Source organism: Acinonyx jubatus, chromosome X, assembly GCF_027475565.1.
Source record: "Acinonyx jubatus isolate Ajub_Pintada_27869175 chromosome X, VMU_Ajub_asm_v1.0, whole genome shotgun sequence".
Taxonomy (NCBI): Eukaryota; Metazoa; Chordata; class Mammalia; order Carnivora; family Felidae; genus Acinonyx; species Acinonyx jubatus.
The window spans coordinates 67,711,049-67,738,156 of NC_069389.1; the positions used below are offsets into that span (position 1 = coordinate 67,711,049).

A 27,108-nucleotide genomic window follows, 5' to 3' on the forward strand; every position below is an offset into this window, starting at 1 on the left:
AAGAAATCATTTGAAAATTTGAAAAAGTGAATGCACTGTAGTAGACTAAAATAAAATGATGGGAGTTAGATAGAATTTGAAAAAAATTACATAAAAGCAAAAAAATATAGTAATAAAAATTAAATAAAAATATTTTTAAAGGAGAGCGAAAGTAAAAATGAATTTTTTTCTCTTTCTGCATTTAAGAAAAAGAAATGAAAAAGACAAAAAAAGAAAAAAAAGGAAATTGTTTGAAAATTTAGTCTACTCAAGTAGACTAAAATCAAATGATGGAAGTAAAGTGGAATTTGAGAAAATGTACACAAAAGTAAAAAATATAGTAATAAAAATTAAAGACAGATAAATTTTAATAAAAATTGAAAATAAAAATGATTTTTTTCTTTTTCTGTAGTCAAGAAAAAGCAAGGAATTGTAAAAGAGGAAAAGGAAAAAGGAAAAGAAAAAGAAAAAAATTGAATAGATGAACCTGCTAACCGATTGAAGTAGGACTGAAATTGCTTTGTTTTCCCCTAGAAGTCAGTCTATGTAGCCCTTTATAGTCCATAAGCTAAGCCGGCTGTGAGGCTTGTGTTCTTGAAGAGCGAAGTTGGCCCAGTTGAAGAGCGAAGTTGAAGACCAGTTGGCCCCACTGGTGGGGCTCAGTGTAACAGCTCCGCTCTCCACTAGATGGCCCTGCTAGCCTACTGGGGTGGATTGTTGCAGTGCTCATAGGTGCTTATGTGCATGCGTGGGAGCAGTGAAAATGGCACCACCCAGCTACGCAGTCTGTTCTCCTGGATCAGCAATCGTGCACTGGTCCTGTCTTCAGCTCTTGTCCATCCCCTGCTTTTTCACTCTCCGTGACCAGGCCCCAGGCAGTACCTCTCCCCCAAGTTTTGTCTGAGATGCAGCTGCTTTCCCTGGCCCCCTACTTCTGAAGGACTGCGGCTTTGATTCCTTCCCCCCCTCTGTGGGAGGGTCTCACTGAGCAATGGCCAAATGAGCAATGACCAAATGTCGGCTGCACCCAGGAATGCCCACTGGACCCTGCTGTTGCCAGTGCCCCGAGACTGTGGCCAGGTGCCAGCTCGCCCCAGCAAAAGTTCACGAGACAGTGTAGCATCAGCGTTTCAGGGATTATGGAAAATCACAACACACATCTGGTACCAGGCTTCACCCTCAAAGACCTTGCCCCAGCACCAGGGAATGTGGTTGCCTTCCGGGGTCTGCTGGGACCAGGTGGCTTCAACAGTCTTTACCAAATGTCCTTCCAACAGCAGAACCGCTTGTCCCCATGTGGCCTGAGAACCTCTCGGACCCCACTCTTCCCGGGGATTCACCCTTCCCAACAGAGCACCGCCAGGTATCGAGCTGCAGAGTTTCAGCCTTTGCACTCCCCTTTTTCACAGTCTTGATGGAATTTAAACCCTCTCCTTTCTCCTTTCTCCTCTATTCCTTTTTAGTTTAGTCCCTGTGGCTGTTTCCAATTTTCCACTTTCTCTCCAGCTGCTTTTGGGGAGGGGTGCTTTTCCGGTATGCTCCCCTCCCCAGTCTCCATCCTCTCTCTGCCCACAAAAGGGGTTCCCTACCTTTTTCAGCTTCTCATTCCCCAAGATCAGCTCTCTGCACCGCTTACCTACTGAATTCTGTGGTTCAGGTTGTGCATATTGCTGTGTTAATCCTCCAATAACTTTCTAGGTGTGTAGGATGGTTTAGTGTTGGTCTGGCTGTATTTCATGAGTGTGAGACACAACAAAAAGCTTCCATGCTGTTCTGCCATCTTGGCTCCTCCCACCTTTTGCACTTTCTAAGACTGGTCCATAGGTAAAGACCTCCTGTTAGTTCCCCCTTCTGATACCATTATCTCCAGATTCACAGTTGCACTGTATTGGAGCTAATTATGAAACTGTCTTTAGGTCTACAGTGCATTCCACCATTGATTAAGCTTGTTACCAGGGGCTCTGAATAGCATGGATTATGTCTCTGGTAGATAAGTGTACCTTTAGTACATTGTTCAGTAGGGTGGCACTGGGACAAGGATCTACTTCAGGGTCAACAGCTGGTTCCTCAGAGAATGGGCCTATTACCAGATGTGCAGACATTTGTGACTTGTGCTAAATCCCTGGGAGGGACTCTGTTTCTAGTCATTCTATGGATACCTGCATGGGAAGCACTGGCCCTAAGCTATGGTTGAGAAGGTCTGGAACTGAGCCCTGTGGCTGTTTCAGGTTTCACAACCAATATTGAGGTTTGCAAACCTCAATATTTTTGAGACATGGGTTTGAATATTTCCCAAGGTGGGCAGGACTGTTCCCTGACTATAATTGGAGGGGCTGGAGCCTAGTAGAGGTCTGTTTCAGGTACTCCTGAGGGATATACATGTGTGTTGCCCGCCTAATCCTTATGCTATAAGGACTGCTCATAGACTGAAGCTGAGAGGGGTTGTTACTGAGTTTAGGCCCCTTTTCAGGATCTACAGGAGCATAGACAGGAGTGTCTCTCACTGGGTTCCTGAGACATTACTACTCATGAACTGTGGCTAGTAGGGGACAGAGCTGAATAGGGGACCCTTTTAGGATCCTTGGGGAAACAAACTGGTATATCTCTTGCTGGGTCCCTGGGCTAGCATGTCTGCGGGTGGACTGTGGCTGGAGCCAGGTATAAGGCCCATTTTAGGATCTGGCTTGCAGACAAGATTGTCTCCCAGTGGGTCTCTGGGTTAACAGGAATGCTTGTAGATTGTGTCTGGAAGGGGGTTAGAGCCATGTATCTGGACCTTTCTAGTATCTCCAGAGTTACATACATGAGTGTCTCCTGCCTGGTACCATGGCTGGCATGTTTGTTGGTAGACTGTGGTATTGATGGGGATAGAGCAAAGTATAGGGCCATTTCAAGATCTCTGGGGTTACAACTAGGAATATTTCTCACTAGGTGCTACCAGGACTGTTTGCAGACTGAAGCTAGAGGGGTCTAGAGCCATTATGGAATCTACATTTAGACTGAATTTGGTGAGCTTACCTCCAGGGCTTTCAGACTGAAGCCAAGAGGGACTGGAACTGGTTCACTAGCCACTTCAGGATCCACACCCAGGACCAACCTTTGTATACCTATTACACAAAGCACAGATGGGCATGATTCCTTCTGACCCCTTCGCATATGGTACTGTTGCCCATACCAAAGGTAAATACAGCTTTAGCCAAGTCCTCAGGGGTATAAAGCTAATTCTGTGTCTGAAGTCAGAACTATGTTTGATGAGTCCACCACCTGGGTGTGGGCCTGCCTTTTGCCTCCTCAATATGACTCTTGTAGGTCCTGGACTGACCTGGGTTTCATAATGTTCTGTCTGCATCACAAAGCTCCCATAAAGGCAATCTTGTCCGTGGATGTATATAAAATAATTGTTGATGAAGTGGTATATGAGTGAAGGACATCTTGTTCATCCATCTTGTGGATATCACTCCATCAAGGCTGTATTTTTATAAACCGAGCAGGCCCCACCACCTGACCAGACACCAGGACATTCTCAGACTCCTCGATTCTCTCTTAATCCATATCTTCTCTACGTGTTACTTTTTTTCTTATTTACATTAATCAATTCTTGTCATTATATCAATTTCTTCTATAGAACATATTTGGCCTACATTTGCTCCTTAGAAATATTCTTACTCACATTTTGATGGCTGCATAGGCTCAATGCTTAGCTCTACAAACACTTCTGTTTCCTGATTAAGCACCATTTGCTGATTTTTGATGGCTTTAGTATAATCCACTCTAGGAAGTTGAATGTTTTGGATTGTGTTTACTTATAGCAGTTTCCTTAATACTTGCCCTGGTTCTCAGCCCAACATTGAGTGTAAAACAATACATTGTACTTGGGCTCCCACCTACTGAATTGGAAATAAATTATATTTAAAATTCACTATGTCCTATAGACATACGTGGAAGATGTTGGGGGTTTGGTTCTAGATCACTACAATAAAGCAAATATCACAATAAAGTGAGTCAAATAGATGCTTTGGTTTCCCATTGCATATGAAAGGTATTTTGCACTATACTGTATTAAGTGTGTGATAGCATTATGTCCTAAAAATAATGTACATATTTTAATTGAAAATACTTTATTGCTAAAGAATTCTAATAATCACCAGAGCTTTCAGCAAGTCATAATCTTTTTATAAGTAGAGAATCTTGCCTCAGTTTTGAAGGCTGCTGATTGATCAACTTTTTAAGGTTGGAATGGCTGTGGCAATTTCTTAAAATAAGACATTAATGAAGTTTGTTGCATCAATTGACTTTTCCTTTCATGAAATTTTTTTTCTGTAGTATGCAATATCTTTGATAGCGTTTTACCCACAGAACTTCTTTCAATATTGAAGTCAATTCCCTGAAACCTTGCCACTGCTCTATCAACTAAGTTCATGTAATATTTTAAATATTTTACTGTCATTTCAACAATATTCACAGCATCACACCCAGGAGTAGATTGTAACATATTTTTGGGTACACCACATTTAAAAATTTTTATTGTAATTCCAGTATAACTAACACTCAGTGTTATATTAGTTTTAGGTGTACAATATAGTTATTTGACAGTTCCATATATCACCCAGTGCTCATAATGGCAATTGCACTCCTCAATCCTCATCACATATTTCACACATCCCTGAACCTACCTCCTCTCTGGTAATCATCAGTTTTTTTTTTTTTTTTTTTATAGTTGAGTCTATTTCTCTCTCTTCCTCTCTCTCTTTTCCCCTTTGCTCCTTTGTTTTGTTCACTAAATTTCACATATGAAATTTCACATTTGGTACTTGTTTCCTTTCTCTGACTAACTTATTTCACTGAGCGTTATACACTCTAGCTCCATCATTGTAGTTGCAAATGTCAAGATTTTATTTTTTTCATGGCTGAGTAATATTCCATTGCATATATATATACCACTTCTTCTGTATCCATTCATCTATCAGTGGACCTTGGTATACTTCCATAATTTGTCTATTGTAAATAATGCTGCTGTAAATAAACATGGGGGGGTTGTATTCATTTGAATTAGTGTTTTTGCATATTATTTGTAAATACCCAGTAGTGTGATTACTGGATCATAGGGTGCTTATATTTTAAATTTTTGAGTAACCACCATACTGTTTTCCACAGTGGTTGCACCAGTTTGTATTCCTACAAAAGTACAAGAGAGTTCGATTTTCTCCACGTCCTTGCCAACACATGTCTTTTCTTTTCATTTTGATTTTAGCCATTCTGATAGGTGTGAGGTGATATCTCATTGTAGTTTGTTTTGCATTTCCCTGATGATGAATAATACAGAGCATCTTTTCATGTTTCTGTTAGCCATCTGTATGTCTTCTTTGGAGAAATATCTCTTCATGTCTTCTGCCCATTTTGGATTATTTGTTTTCTGGGTGTTGAATTGTATCAGTTCTTTATATATTTTGGATACTAACCCTTTCTCCAATATATCATTTACAAATATTTTCTCCAATTCCTTCTGTTGCTTTTTATTTTTATTGTTTATTTCCTTCATTGTGCAGAAGCTTTCTATTTTAATGCAATCCCAATAGTATATTTTTGCTTTTATTTCCCTTGCCTCAGGAGATATACATAGAAAGTGTTGCTATGGTTAATGTCAAAGACATTGCTGCCTATGCTTCCTTCTAGGAGTTTTATGGTTTTAGGTCTCATATTTATGTGTTTAATCCCTTTTGAGTTTATTTTGTGGGTGGTGTAATAAAGCAGTCCAGTTTTATTATTTTGCATGTAGCTGCAGTTTTTCCAGAACCATTGATTGAAGAAACTATCTTTTTCCCATTACCAATTTTTTACTGCTTTGTCAAATATTAATTGACCATATAGTTGTTGGTTTATTTCTGGGTTTTCTATTCTATTACTTTGATCTCTGGGTCTATTTTTGTGCCACTACCATACTGTTTTGGTTACTACAGCTTTGTAATAGTAACTTGAAATCTAGAATTGTCATACATCCAGCTTTGCTTTTCTTTTTCAAAATCGCTTTAGCTATTCACAGTCTTTTGTGGCTCCATATAAAATTTAAGATTGTTTGTTCTAGTTCTGTGAAAAATGCTATTGATATTTTTATAAAAGGATTGCATTAAATGTGTGGATTGCTTTGGGTAGTATAGACATTTTAACAATATTTGTTCTTCTAATCCATGAGCATGGAATGTCTTTCCATTTCTTTGTGTCATCTTCAGTTTCTTTCCTCAATGTTATAACTTATAGCTTTCAGAGTACAAGTACTTCACCTGCTTGGTTAGGTTTATTCCTAGGTATCTTATTATTTTTGGTGCAGTTGTAAATAGTATTGTTTTCTTAATTTCTTTTTATATTACTTCAATATTAATGTATAAAACTGCAACAAATTTCTGCATTTTGTATCCTGAGACTCACTGAATTCTATATCAGTTCTAGTAGTTTTTTGGTGAAGTGTTTCAGATATCCTATATAGAGTATCATGCCATCTGCAAAGAGTGAAAGTTTTACTTTTTCCTTACCAATTTGGACACATTTTTTTCCATTGTCTGATTGCTGTGGATAGTACTTTCAGAACTATTATGAATAAAAGTAATGAGAGTGGACTTGCTTTTCTTGTTCATGACCTTAGGAGGAAAGCTCTCAGTTTTTCCTATTGAGTATAATGTTTTCTGTGGGTTTTTTATATGTGGCCTCCATTATGATGAGCAGTGTTCCCTCTATATCTACTTTGTTGATGGTTTTTATCATGAATGGATGTTGTCCTATGTCAAATGCTTTTTCTGCCTCTATTGAAATGATAATATGTTGTTTCATGTTATTGATGTAATGTATCACATTTATTATTTTGTGAATACTGAGCTATTCTTGCATTCCAGGATTAAATCCCACTTGATCATATTGATTGATTTTTTTAACATACCGTTGGATTTATTTTGATGGTATTTTGTTGAGTTTTTTTTGAGTCTATGTACATCAGAGATATTGGCCTGTAGTTCCCTTTTTTGTGTGGTTATCTTTATCTGGTTTTGGTATCAGGGTTACACTGGCTTCATAGAATGTATTCAGAAGCTTTCCTTCTTCTATTTTTTTGGAATAGTTTGAGAAGAATAGGTATTAACTGTCCTTTAAATGTTTGGTAAAATTTGTCTGTGAAGCCCTCTGCTTCTGGACTTTTGTTTGTTGGGAGTTTTGTTTTGTTTTGTTTTTATTGATTCAGTCTCCTTGCTGGTAATTGGTATGTTCAAGTTTTCTATTTTTTTCCTGCTTCAATCTTGGTAGTTTACATATTTCTAGGAATTTATTGGTTTCTTCTAGGTTGTCTAATTTGTCATTTTTCATAACATTCTCTTACAATTGTTTGTATTTCTGTGGTATTGGTTGTTATTTCTACTCTTTCATTGGTGATTTTGTTTATTTGAGTACTTTCTCTCTCTCCCTTTTTTCTATTTTTGATTAGTCTGGTTACAGGTTTATAAATTTTGTTGATCTTCTCAAAGAACCAGGTCCTGGCTTGATTGATGTATTCTATTTTTCTTTTAGTTTCTATACCGTTTTGTTTTGTTTTGTTTTGTTTTTTGGTTGTTTTTTTTCCTCTAATCTTTATTCTTTCCTTCCTTCAGCTGGTTTGGGTTTTGTTGTTCTTTCTCTAGCTCCTGTCAGTTTAAAGTTAGGTTGTTTATTTGATATTTTTATTTCTTGAGTTATTCCTGTCTTGCTATAAATTTCTGTCTTAGAACCACATCTGCTGCATCCTGAAGGGTTTGGACAGTTATGTTTTTATTTTCACTTCTCTCCATGTAATTTTTAAAAATATTTATTTAATTATTTTGAAAGACAGAGAGAGAGGGAGAGAGAGTGCATGTGCAGGTTAGGGGAACAGAGAGAAGGAGAAAGAGAATCCCAAGCAGTCTATGCACTGTCAGCACAGAGACCAACATGGGTCTCAATCCCATGAAATATGAAATCATGACCTGAGCTGAAACCAAGAGTCAGATGCTTAACTGACTGAGCCACCCAGGTGCCCTCTCCATGTAATTTTTGATTTCTTCTTTGATTTCTTGGTTGACCCATTCATAGTTTAGTAGTATGTTATTTAAACACTTTGTATTTGCTTTCTCTCCAGACTTTTTTCTTGTGGTTGATTTCTTGTTTCATAGTGTGTGGTCAGAAAAGATTCATGGTATGTATTTGATATTTTTTAATTTGTTTAGGCTTCTTTTGTGGCCTAGTATGTGATCTGTTCTGGAGAATGTTCTGTGGGTACTCAAAACATTGTGTATTCTGCTGTTTTAGGATGGAATGTTCTGAATATATCTGTTAAATCCATCTGTTCCAGTGTGTCAATTAAAGCCACTGTTCCCCTGTTGATTTTCTGTTTGGATGATATTTTCATCAATGTAAATAGGGTGCTAAAGTCCCCTAGCATTATTGTGTTATTATCAGTTGGTTCCTTTACATTTGTTTATAACTGTTTTATGAATGTGGTTTCTCCTATTTTGAGTGCATAAATATTTACACTTGATATATCTTCTTGTTGGATTGTCCCCTGTATTATTACATGGTGTACTTCTTTGTCTACTTTTAGACTTTGTTTTAAAGTCTATCATGTCTAGTATAAGTATGGCTACTCAAGATTTCTTTTGGCATGCATTTGCATGTTAAGTAATTCTCTGTTCCTTCACATTGAATATGCAGGTGTCTTTAGGTCTGAAACGACTCTCTTGAAGACAGCATATAGATGGGTCTTGTATTTTTTTAATCCATTTTGTCACCCTATCTCTTTTGATTGGAGCATTTAGTCCATTTTCATTCAAAGTAATTATCAGTAGATATGTATTTATTTCCATTTTGTTCATTTTTTTTTAGTTGTTTTGTACTTTTTCTGTCATCCTTTCTTCTCCTCTTTTTCACGGTTTGCTGGCTTTCTTTAATGATATACCTGAATTATTTACTCTTTATATTTTGCATATTTATTACTGTCTTTTATTTAGAGTTACCATTCAGGTTGTATATAACAACTTTTGCATATAGCAGTCTATATTAAGCTGATGGTTGCTTAATTTTGAACCTATTCTTTACTCCTCTCCCCTCCTCATTTCTAATATTTGATATATTTTCATTTTTTTTTCTTTTGTGCTTCTCTTGGAAGATATTTGCAGGTATATATATTTTTTGCTTTTGTACTTTCTATTTTTCTCATGGATTTTGTTTTACACTCACAGAGTCATCCTTAACATTTCTTGTAATCCTGGTTTAGTGGTCATAAATTCTTTTAACTTTTGTTTGGGAAATTCTTTACAGGAGTAGATTATATCTTAAGAAAACACTTTCTTTGCTCATCCATAAAAAACTCCTCATCTGTCAAAGTTTTATCATGAGATTGCAGCCATTCATTGATATCTTCAGGCTCCACTTCTAATTCTACCCAATTCTCCTGCTATCTCTACCGTATCTGCAGATACTTCCTCCACTGAAGTCTTGAACCTGGCAAAGTCATTCAGGAACATTGGAATCAACTTCTTCCTAACTCCTGTTAATGTTGCTATTTGGACCTTTTCTTTTGAATCATTGATATTCTTAATGGCATCTCAAATGGTGAATCCTTTCCAGGAGGTTTTTCAATTTACTTTGCCAAGATCAATCAGAGGAAACACTATCTATGGTAGCTATGGCCTTAAAATGTGTTTCTTAAATAATAAGACTTGAAAGTCAAAATCACTCCTTAATTCATGGACTTCAGAATGGAAATTGTTTTAGCAGGCATGAAAACAACATCAGTCTTGTATATCTCCATAAGAGCTCTTGATTTACCAGGTGCATAGTCAATGATCAGCAAGATTTTGAAAGGATTTTTTTTTTCTGAACTGTAGTTCTCAATGGTGGGCTTAAAATAATCAGCATACCATGTTATAAACAAATATGCTGTCATCTAGGCTTTGTTGTTCCATTTATAGAGCACAAGAAAAATAGATTTAGTATAATTCTTAAGAGTCTTAGGATTTTTGGAATGGTAAATGAGTCAGCATGTCCTTTGAAGCTTTGAAGCTAGGCATTGACTTCTCCTCCTAGCTATGAAAATCCTAGATGTCATCTTCCAATAGAAGGCTGTGTCACCTACATTGAAAATCTGTTTGGTGTAGCTAGCTTCGTTAATTATCTTAGCTAGATCTTCTGGATAGCTCTCTGCAGCACTTGATACTTCACTTTCACTTTTATGTTATGGAGAATGCTTCTTTAATTTTCATGAACCAACCTCTTTTAGCTTCAAACTTTTTTTTTCCTAAACTTTCCTCACCTCTTTCGGCCTTCATGGAATTGAAGAATTGGGGCCTTGCTCTGTATTAGGGTTTAGTTTAAGGGTATTTGTAGCTAGTTTGATCTTTTGTCCAGACTACTAATACTTTCTCCATATCAGCAATAAAGCTGTTCTGCTTTCTTATAATTTTTGTGTTCACCAGAGTAGCACTTTTAATTCTTTTTTCAAGAAATTTTCCTTTGCATTCACAACTTGGCTAACTGGTGCAAGAGGACTTTCTTTCAAACTATCCCAGATTTTGGCATGCACTCTTCACTAAATTTAAACTTTTAAAGATTTTAAAGTAAGACACATGCAATTCTTCTTTTCACTTGAACACTTGGAGGCCATTGTAGTGTTATTAATTGGCCTAACATCAATATTGTTATGTTTCAAAGAATAGGAGGGCTAGACGAGAGGGAGAGAAATGGGAGAATGACTGGTTGATGGAGTGGTAAGAATACACACATTTATTAAGTTTGCTGTCCTGTGTGGTGTGGTTCATGACCCCCTGAAACAATAGTATCAGTTAAGGTCACTGATCACAGATACCATAACAATTATGATAACAATGAAAAGGTGAAAAATTACAAAAATAACCAAAATGCAACAGAGACATGAAGTAACCAAATGCTGTTGGAAAACTGGTGTCAATAGACTTGCTGGATGCCATAAACTTTTAATATATATTAAAAAATGCAATATCTAAAATGTGATTATAAATAAATATATAAATAGATAAAAAATAAAATGTGATAAAGAGAAGCACAATATAATGAGGTATGCCTTATATTTAGATAGTTCATGTGATAGTTTTAGTTCATGTGTCTTTCAGGGAATTTGAAGTGGATACACAACTGTAATAAAGGTGACATACCCAGAAAGTGGCTTCTCAATCAACAAGAAAAAAAATACAATAATGATTATTTGTTGTAGACTCTAAGGTTCTCCTTTGTCCAGCAAAAGAGCAGACACAGGATTAAAGCGAAAGATGGCTAATGTCCGGGAAAAGACAAGAGCCCCAAATAAGGGTCCTTACCCCATATTTATTCAGCTCAGAAGGCTTACAAACATGATGGGTGTGTACAAAGAGACAAACTAGGATCATTAACTTGGGGACATGAGGGAAAAGGGGGATTTTGAAGATATACAGTGTGTGGGGTTTGGGTCAATAGAAAACAAAATCTGGCTGCTGGGCAGATGGGTAGTTGGTTGTTAATGGCAGACAGGAGGCGCTGTGCTTATTTATCTTTGCTAGCCTAGGGGATGAGACAGATAGGGGGAATAACCTCAGGGTTAATAAGGCACCTTTTATTTGGTTAACCTTCTCTGCTTTGGGCTGCTTTGCCTGCAGCACAGAGGTCCATAGTCCACCAATTTACCTAACCTGGCCCTATTCTCCTATGAAGGGAGCTTTTCTGCTATAGTACTAAATTGGGGGTGCTTCCATCCTGAATATATAGTCTTGTTTATTTCATATACCTATGTATTGGGCACCTTTGCGCTGCTCCTATTTTAGGCCTTTGCCTCTCCCTCTCTATTCTGTGGGCTCTTCACCCCCTCTCTATTTTGGGGTACCTTTGCAACTCCCTATTCCTGGCACCTTTGTGCTTCCCTATTCTCAGGGTGTCTTTGCACCCCCCTATCTTGGAGTGCCAATCTGGTTTACCCAAACTTGGGTGTGAGCATTTTATGACTTTGTATTTCTTTATGACGTCTTAACCCATTGGTGTAAGCCTCGGGGGATTCCTAAGCTTATCCCCCACAATTATTCTCTGGGTTCACTGTTTTTTTTTTTGATGTTTTCATTAAACATCCATTAAAATGGATACAAAATAATGAAAAGTTTCATTAAGTGCTAAGAAAATGTCAAACTATAATATGTTAAGGTATGGTTCACTGGTAATTGATCAGAATACAGAATCAGAATTTGAAATGACCTATACTGAATATAAATTAAACACTCCAGTGGCATGTCACAGTGAGCTTCTGAAGAGAGTATAGGGAGACAGTTTTCAAAATCATTTTATTTTTGTTAAGTAAACGCTTATCAGAAAAGAATTATCTTTAATACATAGTGTCTCCTTTTGAATGCTACATCAAATATGGGATACAAAATATATTACAAGTAATAATGGAGATGTATGTACATTGTTATTATACACTATGTATTTTAAAATGATTTTCAAATATTGTCTCTTTTTCCCATTATTCCTCTACATTATGTCAATAATATTTTAGAGTTTGTTATTTCTATTTGACAGACTGGGAAACTGAGATGCAGTGGTTAAGCCATTTGCTCAAAATTAGTATATACCACATATTATTTATAGATTCACCTATTGATGGACAGACACTTGGGCTACTTCCATAATTTGGCTGTTGTAAATAATGCAATAAACATATAGAATTGTTGAATCTCTCTATTGTGCACCCAAAACTAATATAACACCGTATGTTAACTGTGAGAAATAAGGGAGATGATTCATTTTCAGAAATACCAAATAAAAGCCGTGCTGTCTAGTTAACAATATTTCCTACTGGAAATATGTACGATTCCCACTCCCCAAGTATGGAGTTCCAAATCTTTAAATACTTCACTTCCTGGTTTTTCCCCTCGATTTCATGGGCTTATTTTTGTGGGTTTTGCAATGAGCATGCGCTGAAGAACAAAGGAGGGACTGAAAGTCTCTGCATCACCTCAGGGAATGTATATTTGTTCAAGTCAGACTACTTTTTCCCTTACATGGGCATAGGCGACATCTGGGTAAGTCTGTAACCTCTGAAGTACTCAGGCAGTGAGGAATTAGGGGAGGGACTTGCACACGAAGAGATAAATTGTTTACTATAAGTGCCCTTGTATGCCTGTCCATCAGACACCTGCTCTTGCAAGAATGTTGATTAAAGCTTCATTTCACTGTGCTCTGAGTCTCTGCATTCCTCCTTTGATTGGGTCAGTGGGCTTATTTCTTACATTAGCTATACTGGAATTAAAATTTGAAAAATACAGAGTTAGGTAATGGAATTGGCAGTACTAGATAACGAGACTCCTGATCCTTTACGTTTACGTTAGCCTTCATTCATTCACTCAGTAAATACATTCTTTTGACTCCTTCCACATGTGAGACATTCTTCTGGATGTGGGGGATATGGTGAGACAAAAACTCATGGTTATTGACTTTATTGAATTTATACATTCTAGAAATATAAAGGTTAGTAGATAGCTACCTAAAGACTTATAAAAGACTGCACAGAGTAGAAATATTTGGTAAAATATTTAAAAATACATAGTTTGCTATAAAATGTAAAATAAAAGAATGGTTAAATGAAATGTGATATTTTTGTGAGTTAGAGATCTAACACACCAGAGATATTCATGGAAGGAAGAATTTGATTTTAAAATGTGTGTACAAAATGTGTTTAGGGACTGGTTCTTTATTCCCAGGGGAATGAAGAAATTAACATTTCTCCAGGAACTCCCTACTGTCTTAATGTTAATGACTTGCTAGAAGGAAAAACAACCTTAGCTTGACAACAGCTAGGCTTCCAGTAATCTGTAAGTCTTCTTTAACATATGAAAATCCCTTTAAGAAACTTCCTCTTTATCTCCCCCACTCCATAGTATATAAAAGAATCACCCCTCACACTTATAACACATCTCTTTCTGCCCATGGGTTGTGTCTCTGCTTTAATAAAGTCACCTTATTTTTGCACCAAAAAAAATGGAAAAGGTGCATCCTCATGTCTGAAAAGGAAAACTAATGAGATGGCATTATTTACTACTAAGAGATGAAAGAAATTTTAAAACAGAAGCATAAAATTGTAGCCAGTAATTTTATCATAAAGGCAATATATGAAAGAGAAAAAAGTGGATAAATGGTAAGGTATGCACATTTTTAGAAGTTAATGATCATGTGTAAATGACTAGTTTAGATCTTACAAGTAATCTGTGCTAGAAAAGGAAGAAAATAAATACCATGTAATAATATTTTCATTAATTTTTTTCTTTCCAACTTTGTATTTAAATTACAGTTGGTTAGCCTACAGTGTAATATTAGTTTCAGGTGTACAATATAGTGATTCATTACTTCCATACAACACCTAGTGCTTATCACAAGCAAACTTCTTAATCCCCATCACTTATTGAACCCTTCCTCTCTCCCACCTTTCTAGTAATCATCAGTTTATTCTCTATAGTTGAGTCTGTTTCTTGGTTTGTCTCTCTCTTTATAAATATTTTTGTTTTAGAACTTTAATCATGAAACATTTTGGTTACTTTTTGTTGATTTGTGATTATTACTCTCATAATTATTAATAAAGGCAGTCATGAAAAGAATAAATTACAGTTTAAAGAGTTATTTCATATCAATTCATTTTATCCTCAAGTATAACTTAATGTTTTTAACCTTCAATCTTTGACTACAACCTAGAGTTTTCATGAAGAATCACATTTTGTAAAGAAGATAATTAGGAGTTCCTGGGTGGCTCACTTGGTTAAGTGTCTGACTCTTTATTTCACCTCTTTATTTGCACTGACAGCACAAAGCCTGCTTGGGATTCTGCTTGGGAATCTCTCTCTGCCCCTCTCCCACTTGTGTGCACATGCTCTCTCTCTCTTTCTCTCTCTCAAAATAAATAAACATTTAAAAAAATTAAAAATAAGATAATTAAATACTAAGTGGAACAATTATGTGGTTAGTAAATTGTAATGATCTCTGACTATAAGTCCAGTGCTAGAAAAGAGTATCTGAGTGCTTGGGAATTATTTTATACTGTTTATACTTCTATTAATGAAGGTCATAAATGTATTGCTTTTGGAAAATACAAGTGTTGTGAATGTTTTCTTTTTTTAAACATTAAGAGCTTTTGTCAGGTAATCACTAAGCAATATAAAAACTTTTAATCAGAATCTTCCATTTACTAGTATCATATAGATATGACTTTGGAGGAAATTGTCCTATATAATTCCATTTGCATCATAGTACGAGACTTTAAAAATGATATGTTTTTCTTTGTATGTTACTACCTATTCTACATGGTCCTAGAAACAAAATATTTCTCCATGTTTTGACTTTAATTTTTGTGTATTCATGGTTGATTTTAGGCAAATTGTAAAATAGGTGGATGCTTCCACTCAATGAATAACAGAAAAATTAAGCAGAAAGTATAAACAAATATTCTGTCTTATGTGTAATATATGTAAGACCAGGTATGAAGATATGTAGATCTTATTTATGATGCAAGATATAAACAAATATATATTGGAGCCTTACTTTAGAAATAAGCAATGTTCACAGTATGGAATTTAAAATGGTTCTCTACCTTTCTACAAGACTATGGTATGTAAATAAAGGAAATTATTTGGTGTAATATTTAGCCTATTTTCAATCACACAAATTCCCATTGCCTTTTGCATAAACCTTTGAGAAAATTCCCATATTGTAGGTATCACTTATATACACATAATATACAGATGGTGTATATACTCTAAATTGATCTGTTCCATTCTCAAATTCTGACTGTGCATACTACAATAAAATTATTCAGCTGTTATTCTTACACCACAAACATTGGGCAGAATAGTGTTAGAACATGCAGCACACATAATGAATCCACTAAAATTATCAAAAGTATTTGGAGGAAGGTGGTGGTACATAGAGAATAAACTCTGCCAGCTTTGATGGGATAAAATGTATTTCTGAAACATTTATTTCTACTGCTACTACTGTCATCAGTTCATGAAAGCTGTGTAAAACTAATGAAGATTATATACAAACAAAAAGTAATTAAATGCCAAATGGAAAACAAATGGATTTATTTAATTTCATGAGTCATAATGGAATCTGAAAAGCCTGTAATTCAAATTTTAATGGAAAGATGAGGGGTCTTTTTTGGCTGTCATCATGCTTATAGTATCATAAAGGGGTTGATGTAAATAAATATGTCTTTTGGCACATTATGACCTTCATAGTTTCAGAAGAAATTCAAGGGGTGCTTGGCTGGATCAGTCAGTAGAGCATGTGACTCTTAATTGTGGAGTTGTGAGTTCAAGCTTCACGCTTGGGATAGAGATTACCTAAAATTCAAAAAAATAAGAAATTCAATATCAAGGGCAAACTAACACTTGAGGAACACTTTTGGTTGGACACCTTTGTGACTTCATTGGTATATGTAATTAATAGTGAAACTTTCCCATTACTATGTTAATATAAATGGCTTTTAAAAATTTCAACAAGGCTCCCTTTTTTTACTGTTTAAATAACATTATTTGTTATTAGTTATTCATGCTAAAATAATCACCATTGTGGCACTCCTGGGTTTTCATTTCTCTTTTCTAAATATTCCCAAAGTGTAAGTTACTTGACCTAGTTGTTTTTGAGTTTACTGAAAGGAATGTTTGCTTTCTGCAAAATGTTTTTAAAACAAAAAGTAAAAAAAAGAGAAGACATATATCTTATTTTCACTCTTTAAAGAAGGTCTAGTGAAGTATACACCAAAACAAGGATAGTATTTATCAATTGTTTAATCTTAACAGAATTTTCAAAAACTACATTAGAAAGTCAATTCAAATTTATAATATCAGACGGTCTATTTAATTTCCTTGAAGATTTTTTAAGACTGTGAAGAGATTGCCCACCGTATAGAGTCTGGTAGTTAAGAATTATGTAAAAATTTATATGTTTTTGGTATATACTAATTATATATAAATAATAACAGCTCTTATTTGTATAGCATTTAATATCTATAACAATCCTATGCATGAATAAAACAGGTGTTAGTATCTACATTTTAGAGATAAATAAAACAAGCCAAGGGTCTGATATGTTTAAGTGATCTGTGAAAATTCAGATCTCACACTGTATACCTAAATGTCTTTCCATTTCACCACACTGACAGTAGCATGGCATACATCAAAAAATTCCCATATTTCCCTATCATTCTAGGGGCTAATACATTTAATAATGTAGTAGAAAGGACAGTGAGTATCAAGAGGCTTCTGTTCCCAGGATAAGATCTGCTAATAATTAGCTGTGTGATCTTGGGAAACCATTTATGTGAGTTGGAAACTGAAAAATGTTCTTAAGTCTATAAACTCAGCAGATGTATTACCTATTAATTCCTTAAAATTACTGGAAGATGTACTTCAGGTGACTAAAGAATGAATAAAAATAAATAATTCAAGACAGGTATGTTGTAGTATAAAAGAACCAGCAATGAGCAATGAAAGTAGTAAAGCATAGTTTTTCAAAATAACCTTTGTTAATATGGTTATATACTTAACACAAAATTTTGAAAAACTCTGGAAAGTTAAAGTATATAGCCCAATAATATTAATTTATTTTAATATTAATGATAATTTGTATCTGAAATCCCAGATTATATCAATAAATGCTGGAAAATGCTGGGAAGCCAAAGATGGAAATAAAAACATACTAATGTTTATATCTTAAATTCTGGCAATGACAATTTCATTATGACATCTATAAGAAAAGTAGATTTCATCATTTTGAACTACTTTCTTTTTCTTATTCTAAAACCACTTGAAAGAAGGAAAAATGCCCAAATATACATCTTACTTTTCTAATCAGCAAATGTAAAGCAAGCTTATTTGCAGGAGGTGGATGCTACCAAAACAAAGCTATTCATCAGAAATCTTAAAGGGCCTATTTTTAGGTTGATTTATCATTTTTTTTAAAACTTAACATTTATTTATTTTTGAGAGACAGAGACAGAGCATAAACAGACGAGGGGCAGAGAGAGAGATATACAGCATCCAAAGCAGGCTCCAGGCTCTAAGCTGTCAACACCGAGCTGACACAGGGCTTGCACTCATGAACTGCAAGTTCATGACCTGAGCCAAAGTTGGGTGCTTAACTGACTGAGCCACCCAGGCACCCCGATTTATCATTTTTAAAGTGAAACACTAAGAGTGAACATCTGAACACATCACATAATAGATATTATATTAGGAAGAAGTAATTATTGAAGAAATGTGGTCTTGGTTCTCTGGTTTCATGGAAGTCATTAATATGGTCTTTTCACATATATTATTGGACCTAGGCTAAAAATAATCATAAACTCATTTCTCACATAATTAAATAAAATTCCCTGCACCTCAGAATTTCAAAAACTAAAAAAGGGCACGTCCTTTTTCAGTAGGTTTCTTTACTACTTAGTAAATCACATTCACTGATCATTAAACCAGGAAGCTAGAGTAACTTCTTCCGAAGAGGAAGAATTCATTATTGCAACCCTGTGGTTAATCCTGATAACCATTTGATGAGGCTTTGGACAAAAGCATGATGAATGGGAATGTGTGTACACATGTTCATGCAAAGATAAAACACATATATGTAGGGCGCCTGGGTATCTCAGTTGGTTAAGTGACTGACTCTTGATCTCAGCTCAGGTCAAGATCTCCTGGTTTGGGAGTTCAAGCCCTGCATCAGGTTCTGTTCATGGAGCCTGCTTGGGATTCTCTGTCTCCTTTTCTCTCTGCCCCTTCCCTGCTCTCTTGCTCTCTCAAAAATAAATAAACATTAAAAAAAGAGAAAACACATATGTGACATAAGTGTCAAATCACTTGAAGTGGTACATTTAATGTTTATTTTTGAGAGAGAGAGTGCACATGAGAGAGTGCATGTGGGGGTGGGGCAGAGAGAGAGAGAGGGAGACACAGGATCTGAAGCAGGCACCAGGCTCTGAGCTGTCAGCACAGAGCCTGACATGAGGCTTGAACTCACAAACTGCGAGATCATGACCTGAGCTGAAGTCAGACGCTTAACCGACTGAGCCACCCAGGTGCCCCGAAGTGGTACATTTAAATACCAGTGCCAATTAATATTCGTATGTTTCATGTATATTTAAATTGCCAGCTCTCAGAAAGGACTATATATAGTTAGCAGGGCTCTGAGAAAAATTAAAAGTAAGAATCTCCTTTCCTGTCTCTTAAATCTATACCCATTTCTGTTCAGAATACAAAATAATATAGAGTTTTCCATCAGTAGACTATACTTTAATAAGGAAATGAGATAGGTATACTAATAAGGCAGTACCAGAATTAACATGTGCTTACTGTAGGCAAATGGTTGTTGCCACATTAATAAAATTACTCCCCTCAATATTCACGTGACTGAACCTCATTGCTTTCACATCTTTATGTAACTACTACCATGAATGGTATAAGTATTACCAAAAGCAATATGTAAAGTATGAAAAGTGTTTGGTGGTAATTTTGCATCCCTTTTATGTTACTTTGGCTAAATGTGTTGCTGTTGAATATATTTATAGTGTGTTAGATAAGTGTGTTAGATAATTGCTGCCTCATTTCTTACCCCAAACTCTCACTTTAATTTCAGAATGACAAAAAGATGCCTACAAGATTCAAAAAACAAAGTGAACATCTTGAGCATGCTATTGATTGTGTTCTTGTCATGATATCGGAAAGAAGAAGGGCCCGTATTCTACATGGCATTAATGAACAATCACCTCATAACATTCTAACAGCTACTCTTGAACTGATAAATGTGGTCAAGATGATACTAAACATTCTGGAAAGGTAATTCCTAACATCTGATCTGTAAAGCCTTAAGATGCATTTTTTCTTCTTTTTCCCTCTTCAGAAAACTTATGTATAGATTAGATTTTATTTCTACAATATCTTTCAAATACAATTACAGATTTTTATTGATACTCTGAATATCTCCCTAGAGTGAAAAAATATATTTACAAAACTCAATTTAAATGAAATATTTGATCATCTTACTTTTTACAGAAATAAAACAATTTACAAGTAATATTTGTTTTACCAAGGACTTTCTTTGGGCTTCCTTTATAGATCAAACTCTGCTGCGGTATTAGAAACACTTGTTTTTCTGTAGTCCTTTAAGAATGCACAAAAGTTAACACCAAAGCCCTAAAATACTTTCTCTGGACTATTTACAGCAACAAAACAATGCTTTTTTATATATTTATTATATTAGGATAAACAAGAGTCAATAGTGCTTTTAAAACTCTGTGTTGCTCAGAGAAAGGTTTAGAAATCAAAGGCTAATGATTTCTAATTTTATTCTGGTAATAACCTTTAGGTAACATTAATATTTCAGTTTCCTAAAAAAAATCAGTTTCCTAATTGTTACCTTGATCAAAGACTACATAGTCAACTCTATATTCTACACACAAATGAAGCATTATACGGATATTTATTCTTATGCCTTTTGCTTCTGCTATCAGAATGTATTATACCCCAAAGATAGACAGGTTAAGCAGTGAGAGAGGGAAGCATGTGTTTATGATCAATGAGAGAAGAGAAGTCACAATAGTTTTCCCTCTTTGTTATTCCCTTATTGGATTCTTTTTCATCTTTCATTTCAATTGATGCTTGAGTGACAAGCCCATTTTGTTCACATGAACGGATAAAGTGGGATGAAATGACTGACCTGCTTTTTCAAATAAATTTCAAATTGGATGTTAGATAAAACATAAGAAATTCATAAATTCCACTACTTCCTCTCATCTGAACCCCTTACAGATATCTGTCTGGCAACAAGTTGAAACGGAAAATAATTGAAATCCTTGGAATTAGCTCAAGTTAAGGAAAATAGGGAAAGGAATAATGGTCACTCAACAGAGATAGCCACAGGAATGAGTAGTGGCAACAGAAGACCCCCAAAATGAATATAATTTCCTTCATTGATAGCTGATTATTCACAGTATTAAATTGTCTTGTATTATTAAAGTAGTCTCATTACAAAACTCAAATCATGGCTGCATTATTGAGAAGGATGCTTTGGATATTTTCATTATATAACTAATTTGGGGGCCCCTTAGCTCTCTGAACAGTGAAACCATGCAAGATTAAAAGGGGCTTATATTGTTCTTACAGTATTTTGTTGTAAGTAGTCCTTAATATTTTGTAGTAGCAGATTCCTCTTTAAAAATGATATAATCTATGTAAAATGACCTCATATAACAGCTTTTGAATATGGCAAACTTATGGTTCATCTTAGCACCTTCTTTCCTAACAGCTTGAATATTTTAAACTTGATTTTTTTTTCCCAATTACACCTTTATTGCATTTATAGTCTTATACAACCTGTAATCTCAACAAGTAATTTCTCCTAATAGTGATAGTATTGTTCATGGTACCGAAGTCTCTCTTCAGCTCAAGCTAAATGGGTAGTAATTGCATTCGAAATATTTCCAGACCTTTGGATACTGTCTGACATTTTTATGTATTCAACATATCTCTGTTATCAGCTAAATCATTGAAACAAATTTATTGAAATGTCATATTAGTTTTCCCAATTTTCTTAATTTTTATTCCCCTTCAACCCTATTTTACAAATGTCAAGACAGTTTTAGACGTAACAATTTTTTTAAAAAAACTGAAAAATTTGTCATAGTTTTTACTCTTGTCACTAAAACAAATATTTTCATATAATTAGCTTTTCCCTTAAATTAATTTTATTTTGTTTTATATCAAATTTATGATTATTCTTGATTTTATAACAGCTCTTGCTCCACTTTTGTAGTTTCCTTTACTTATTTTTATATAGTTTTATTCTATAATCTGTGAGCTTCTCGAAGCTGAAATATCTTTTCTTTTTTAAGAAGTCTGGCTATTAAACTTTAGTTTAAAACATTACAGATTCTCATAGTCCTTGCATAAGAAGTAGTGGCAATTGAATCAAAAAACACACTGCATACCTTGCACTGGACATAATTGCTATTAAACATCTAGGCACTTTTAAATTTCTTAGCTTTAGGTGCTTCTGATTTTTCAAAGACCTCCTAGTAAAGACCATGTCTTGAAAGTTGTGTCAGAGACTCATTTGCCCCATTTCTTTTCATATAGTAACATGGGTTTTAAGAATGTTTGGGGCTCAAAAGCAAAATAATGTTTAGGGCTCAGGCTAATTGAATTTCCTATAAAAAAATTAAATTTCTTTTACCAGATATCTGTTTAGTGTGCTAATTGGAAGAATTGCTTCTTATTTTCTCTCTGAAATTTAATAATTGTGTTGCCAGGAAAATTATTTCTATGGTTTATCCTAAAATTGGCCTTATGTCTATGCTTCTAAAATACAACGTGGGAAAGATGCTATAAAAATGTAAATTTTCCATTATTAGTTTTAATATTGATTTTTTTTTGTCAAATTGTGATTCAAACAATTATTTCACTTGGTTTAATCAAATCTATGATTTCAGGACTAAAAATTATTTTTACTTTATTAAAAAGAAGAATATAAATCTAGTGAGTCACCTTGGTAATAGAGATAATAAGTACTTTTGAGATAGAATTGATGTTAATTCAAGATTTTAATTCAATATGTCATCATGGCAAAAAAGGGAAAAGTTGGTTATATAACCTCCTCCCAAGAAGTTTCCTCTTCTTCTTTTTTTGTATTTTTCTAAAAGACTTAGACTTTTTAGTGAGTTATTTGAACATTTTTCAATGGAACTACAGTATACAAAAGATTGGCTTTGCCAACATTATAAGCTTAGATATGTATAATAGAGCTTTATTTGTCACTTTATTAGTAATGGAAGTAACATATTAAGATTTACTGTGGACACTGTGGGTTTTAAAAAGCTCTTAATTATAATAATAGAAATCTTAGAGTCTGTTGACAATGGCTTCTCTGACTATATTATATTTCTATTAGTCATTAAAATATTAATTGGCTTACTGATTTGAAGTAGAATTTATGACAAAACTCATTGAGGAGGGAAATATAGTAACTCAAGACCACTTACCCAAGCATAACTACCCAATACACTACTTGTAAGGAAACATATATTGAGCATGTTTCATGTTGAGAATTAAGGGAGAGGGTAGGATGAAGTAATAGGCTTTATGTTAACCCCATGTTTTCCTGCCTATTGCTCATGTTTTTTTAGTCTAGAAATGGATGAGAAGGGGAAAAATGCATAATTTTGTTCATATGTGCTTCAGAAATAGGTTTACAGAAAATGGCACTTTCATGTAAACATCAGGGATAGTAGTCTAGGAATTGGGGGTAGTCTTATAAATTACTTTTTATTGCTGATTCTTAAAACTAAAACTTCATTTTTCATGTGAGAATAAATATGTTTTCAGTACTGCTATGCTTGTGAATTTATTTTACAAATGACATCCTGAAAATTGTTCTCCACTTTTGGAATATAATAAAATAGATGAAGTGGATGATTATGTTACAAAAATGCTATGTAGGATTCATCACCTAATTCAAATTACTACTTGTGATTATAGGTCTCCGAAACCACAGAAGCATAAGAGCTATGCTAGATAAAAATAATAAATCGAACTTTTCAAGTGCCTGTAGTGTACTAAGAAAATTACATCTTTTTTTTCATTTGTGCAAATAAAATTAATTACCAGTTACAGCCAATCTTTATTTTTCAAGGAATGAATAATCTACTTGTGGATTATATACTTAGTTAATATTTGATACTTTTTCTTTCCCTCTTTTCCTTTCATGTAATAATTTCTACAGTAAGCTAGCCAAGGAAAAAGAAAGTAAAAAAATTAAAAAGTTCCCTACTCTGTCTTCCACCTTTTTATAGTAACTTGAAAATGGGGATAACTATTGTAAATTGTGTACCTACCATCTTAGCAGTTTATTGACACTGTAGATACATTACATTGATCAGCTTCCATATATAAGCTTTCTGTTATTATTTGTATAACTTTGTGATGTCTAGAATTTAGCTGAACCTTGGCACTTTTTCAAAGTGATCTAAAGCTCTATATATTGCGAGTTATAATTTTCAATTTCCTAAGATATAAAGCTATGACATTCAATGAAACTGAGATTGACAGAATCTCTTCTCATCTTTCCTGGCAGGCCTCCATTTGATTGTATGTCAGAATTTTCCAGTTTGAAAAGCCAACTAATTAAATGCATCACATTACTGAAGCATTTCTCTGAGCAGGTAAGACATGGTTTTGTTGTGATGTTCTCCATACATTCTCATATGTATTCATTTACCAAATACTGTAAATTATTTTCAATAACATCTATATAGCCAGTTTCTTTACCATATCCAATACCAACACTGAAATTCAGGTCCATATTTGGTTATATACAGATAGAATATTTGTATAACTATGCAATGGATTTCTCAACTCAAACATCTTTTTCATTCAATTGGAATTTACCCTTATTGCTGCATTCTTCTAAAACAACTATTGAGCTGAATAGAAACCTTCAAATGCTTACCATTATCCAGTGAACATTGTTAAAAATTGTTAAACTATTATTCAAAACCCTCCTTAGTCCATAATGACCTGTCATTTTTCCATTCTATGTGACCCCTATATTATCCTCAAGATTTTTTTTTTGGAGTCAAATAACTAGTTGGATTTGCTACAAAAGTTGAGGCAGCAAAATTACATATTTAAAGTTGGTTCTAAGAGTTCCCCCTTCTCCACATCCTCACCAACATCTGTTGTTTACTGTGTTGTTAATTTTAACCACTCTGACAGGTGTGAGGTGGTATCTCATCGTGGTTTTGATTTGTATTTTTCCCTGATAATGAGTGATGACAAGCATCTTTTCATGTGTCTATTGACCATTTGGATGTCTTCTTTGGAAAAATGTCTATTCATGTCTTCTGCCTATTTTTTTTCACTTTTCTCTGATTTTATTTTTTATTTTTTTTTTAAATTTACATCCAAATTAGTTAGCATACAGTGCAACAATGATTTCAGGAGTAGATTCCTTAATGCCCCTTACCCATTTAGCCCATCCCCCCTCCCACAACCCCTCCAGTAACCCTCAGTTTGTTCTCCATATTTATGAGTCTCTTCTGTTTTGTCCCCCTCCCTGTCTTTATATTATTTTTGTTTCCCTGCCCTTATGTTCATCCGTTTTGTCTGTTAAAATCCTCATATGAGTGAAGTCATATGATTTTTGTCTTACTCTGACTGACTAATTTCACTTAGCATAATACCCTCCAGTTCCATCCATGTAGTTGCAAATGGCAAGACCTTCTGCCTATTTCTTAATGGGATTATTAGGTCTTGGGGTGTTCAGTTTGATATGTTCTTTATAGACTTGGGATGCTAACCCTTTACCACATAAGTCATTTGTAAATATCTCCACCCATTCTGTAGGCTGCCTTTTAATTTTATTGATTGTTTCCTTTACTCTTCAGAAGGCTTTTGTCGTGATGAAGTCCCAATAGTCCCCATTTCTGCTTTTGTTTCCCTTGCCTCCAGAGACATGTCTAGCAAGTAAGAAGTTGCTACGACCAATGTCAAAGAGGTTTCTGCTTGTGTTTTGCTTTAGGATTTTGATGGATTCATGTTTCACATTTAGGTCTTTCATCCACTTTGAATTTTTGTGTGTGTGTATGGTGTAAGAAAGTGAGCAGTTTCATTCTTTTGTATGTTGCTGTCCAGTTCTCCCAAAACCACTTGTTGAAGAGACTTTTTTTCCATCAGATATTCTTTCGTGCCTTGTTGAAAATTAGTTGCCCATATAGTTGTGGGTCCATTTCTGGGTTTTCTATTCTGTTCCATTGATTTATGTGATTGTTATTGTGCCATTATCGTACCATATTGATGTCTACAGCTTTGTAATATAGCCTAATGTCTGGAATTGTGATGCCTCCGGGTTTGCTTTTTTTTTTTTTTCCAGGATACTTTAGCTCCCCAGGGTCTATTGTGGTTCCATAAAAAGGTTAGGATAGTTTGTTTTAGCTCTGTGAAAAATGCTGGTGCTATTCTGCTAGGGATTGCATTAAATGTGTAGATTGCTTTGGGTAGTATAGAGATTTTAATAATATTTGTCCTTCTAATCCATGAGCACAGAATATTTTCCGTTTCTTTGTGTCATTTTTGGTTTCTTTCATAAGTTTTCCATAATTTTCAGAGTACAGATTATTTATCTGTTTGGTTAGGTTTATTCCTAGGTATCTTATGGCTTTTGGTGTAATTTTAAATGGGACTGGTTCATTAATTTCTCTTTCTGATGCTTCATTATTAGTGTATAGATGCACAATAGATTTCTGTAAGTTTATTGTATATCCTGTGACTTTGTTGAATTTGTGTATCAGTTCTGGCATTTTTTTGTGGTATCTTTCAGGTTTTCTACATGGAGTATCATGTCATCTGCATATATTGAAAGTTTCACTTTTTCTTTGCTGATTTGGATTTGTTTCATTTCTTTTTGTTGTCTTCTTACTGAGGCTATGACTTCCAGTACTATGTTTAATAACAGTGGTGAGAGTAGGCATCCCTGTCCTGTTCCTGAATATAGAGGAAAAGCTCTCAGCTATTCCCCATTGAGGGTGATCTTAGCTGTGAGTCTACTATATATGGCCTTTATGATGTTGAGGTATGTTCCCTCTACCTTACTTTGTTGAAGGTTTTTTGTTTTTTTATCAAGAATGGATGCTTTACTTTTTCAAATTATTTTTCTGCACCTATTGAGAGGATAACATTGCTCTTATCCTTTCTTTTATTAATGTGGTATATCCCATTCATTGATTTGCAAATATTGAACCACCCCTACACCCAGGAATAAATCCCACTAAATTGTGCTGATTAATTCTCTGTGCTGTTGGATTCGAATTGCTAGTATCTAGTTGAGAATTTTTGCATCCATGTTAAAAGGGATATTGACCTTTAATTCTCCTTTTTGGTGGGATCTTTGTCTGGTTTTAGAATCAAGGTAATGCTGGCCCTGTAGAATAAGTTTGGAAGTTTTCCTTCCATTTTTATTTTTTGGAACAGTTTGAGAATAAGTATTAACTCGTCTTTAAATGTTTGATAGATTTCCCATCAGAAGCCATGCAGCCCTGGATTTGGTTATTGG

The 27,108-nt window shown here is 34.6% G+C and overlaps 1 protein-coding gene across 2 annotated transcripts in view; it reads left to right on the forward strand.

Moving 5' to 3' along the window:
• The window catches only part of LOC106983764 (uncharacterized), a 415,282-nt gene that overhangs the window by 139,260 nt on the left and 248,914 nt on the right, over positions 1-27,108 (forward strand). For both annotated transcript variants that reach the window (XM_027053762.2, XM_027053763.2), the window contains 2 exons: positions 19,642-19,841; positions 24,133-24,220. In XM_027053762.2, the coding sequence (XP_026909563.1) occupies positions 19,642-19,841; positions 24,133-24,220 (288 nt within the window). The remainder of the gene's footprint in view (positions 1-19,641; positions 19,842-24,132; positions 24,221-27,108) is intronic.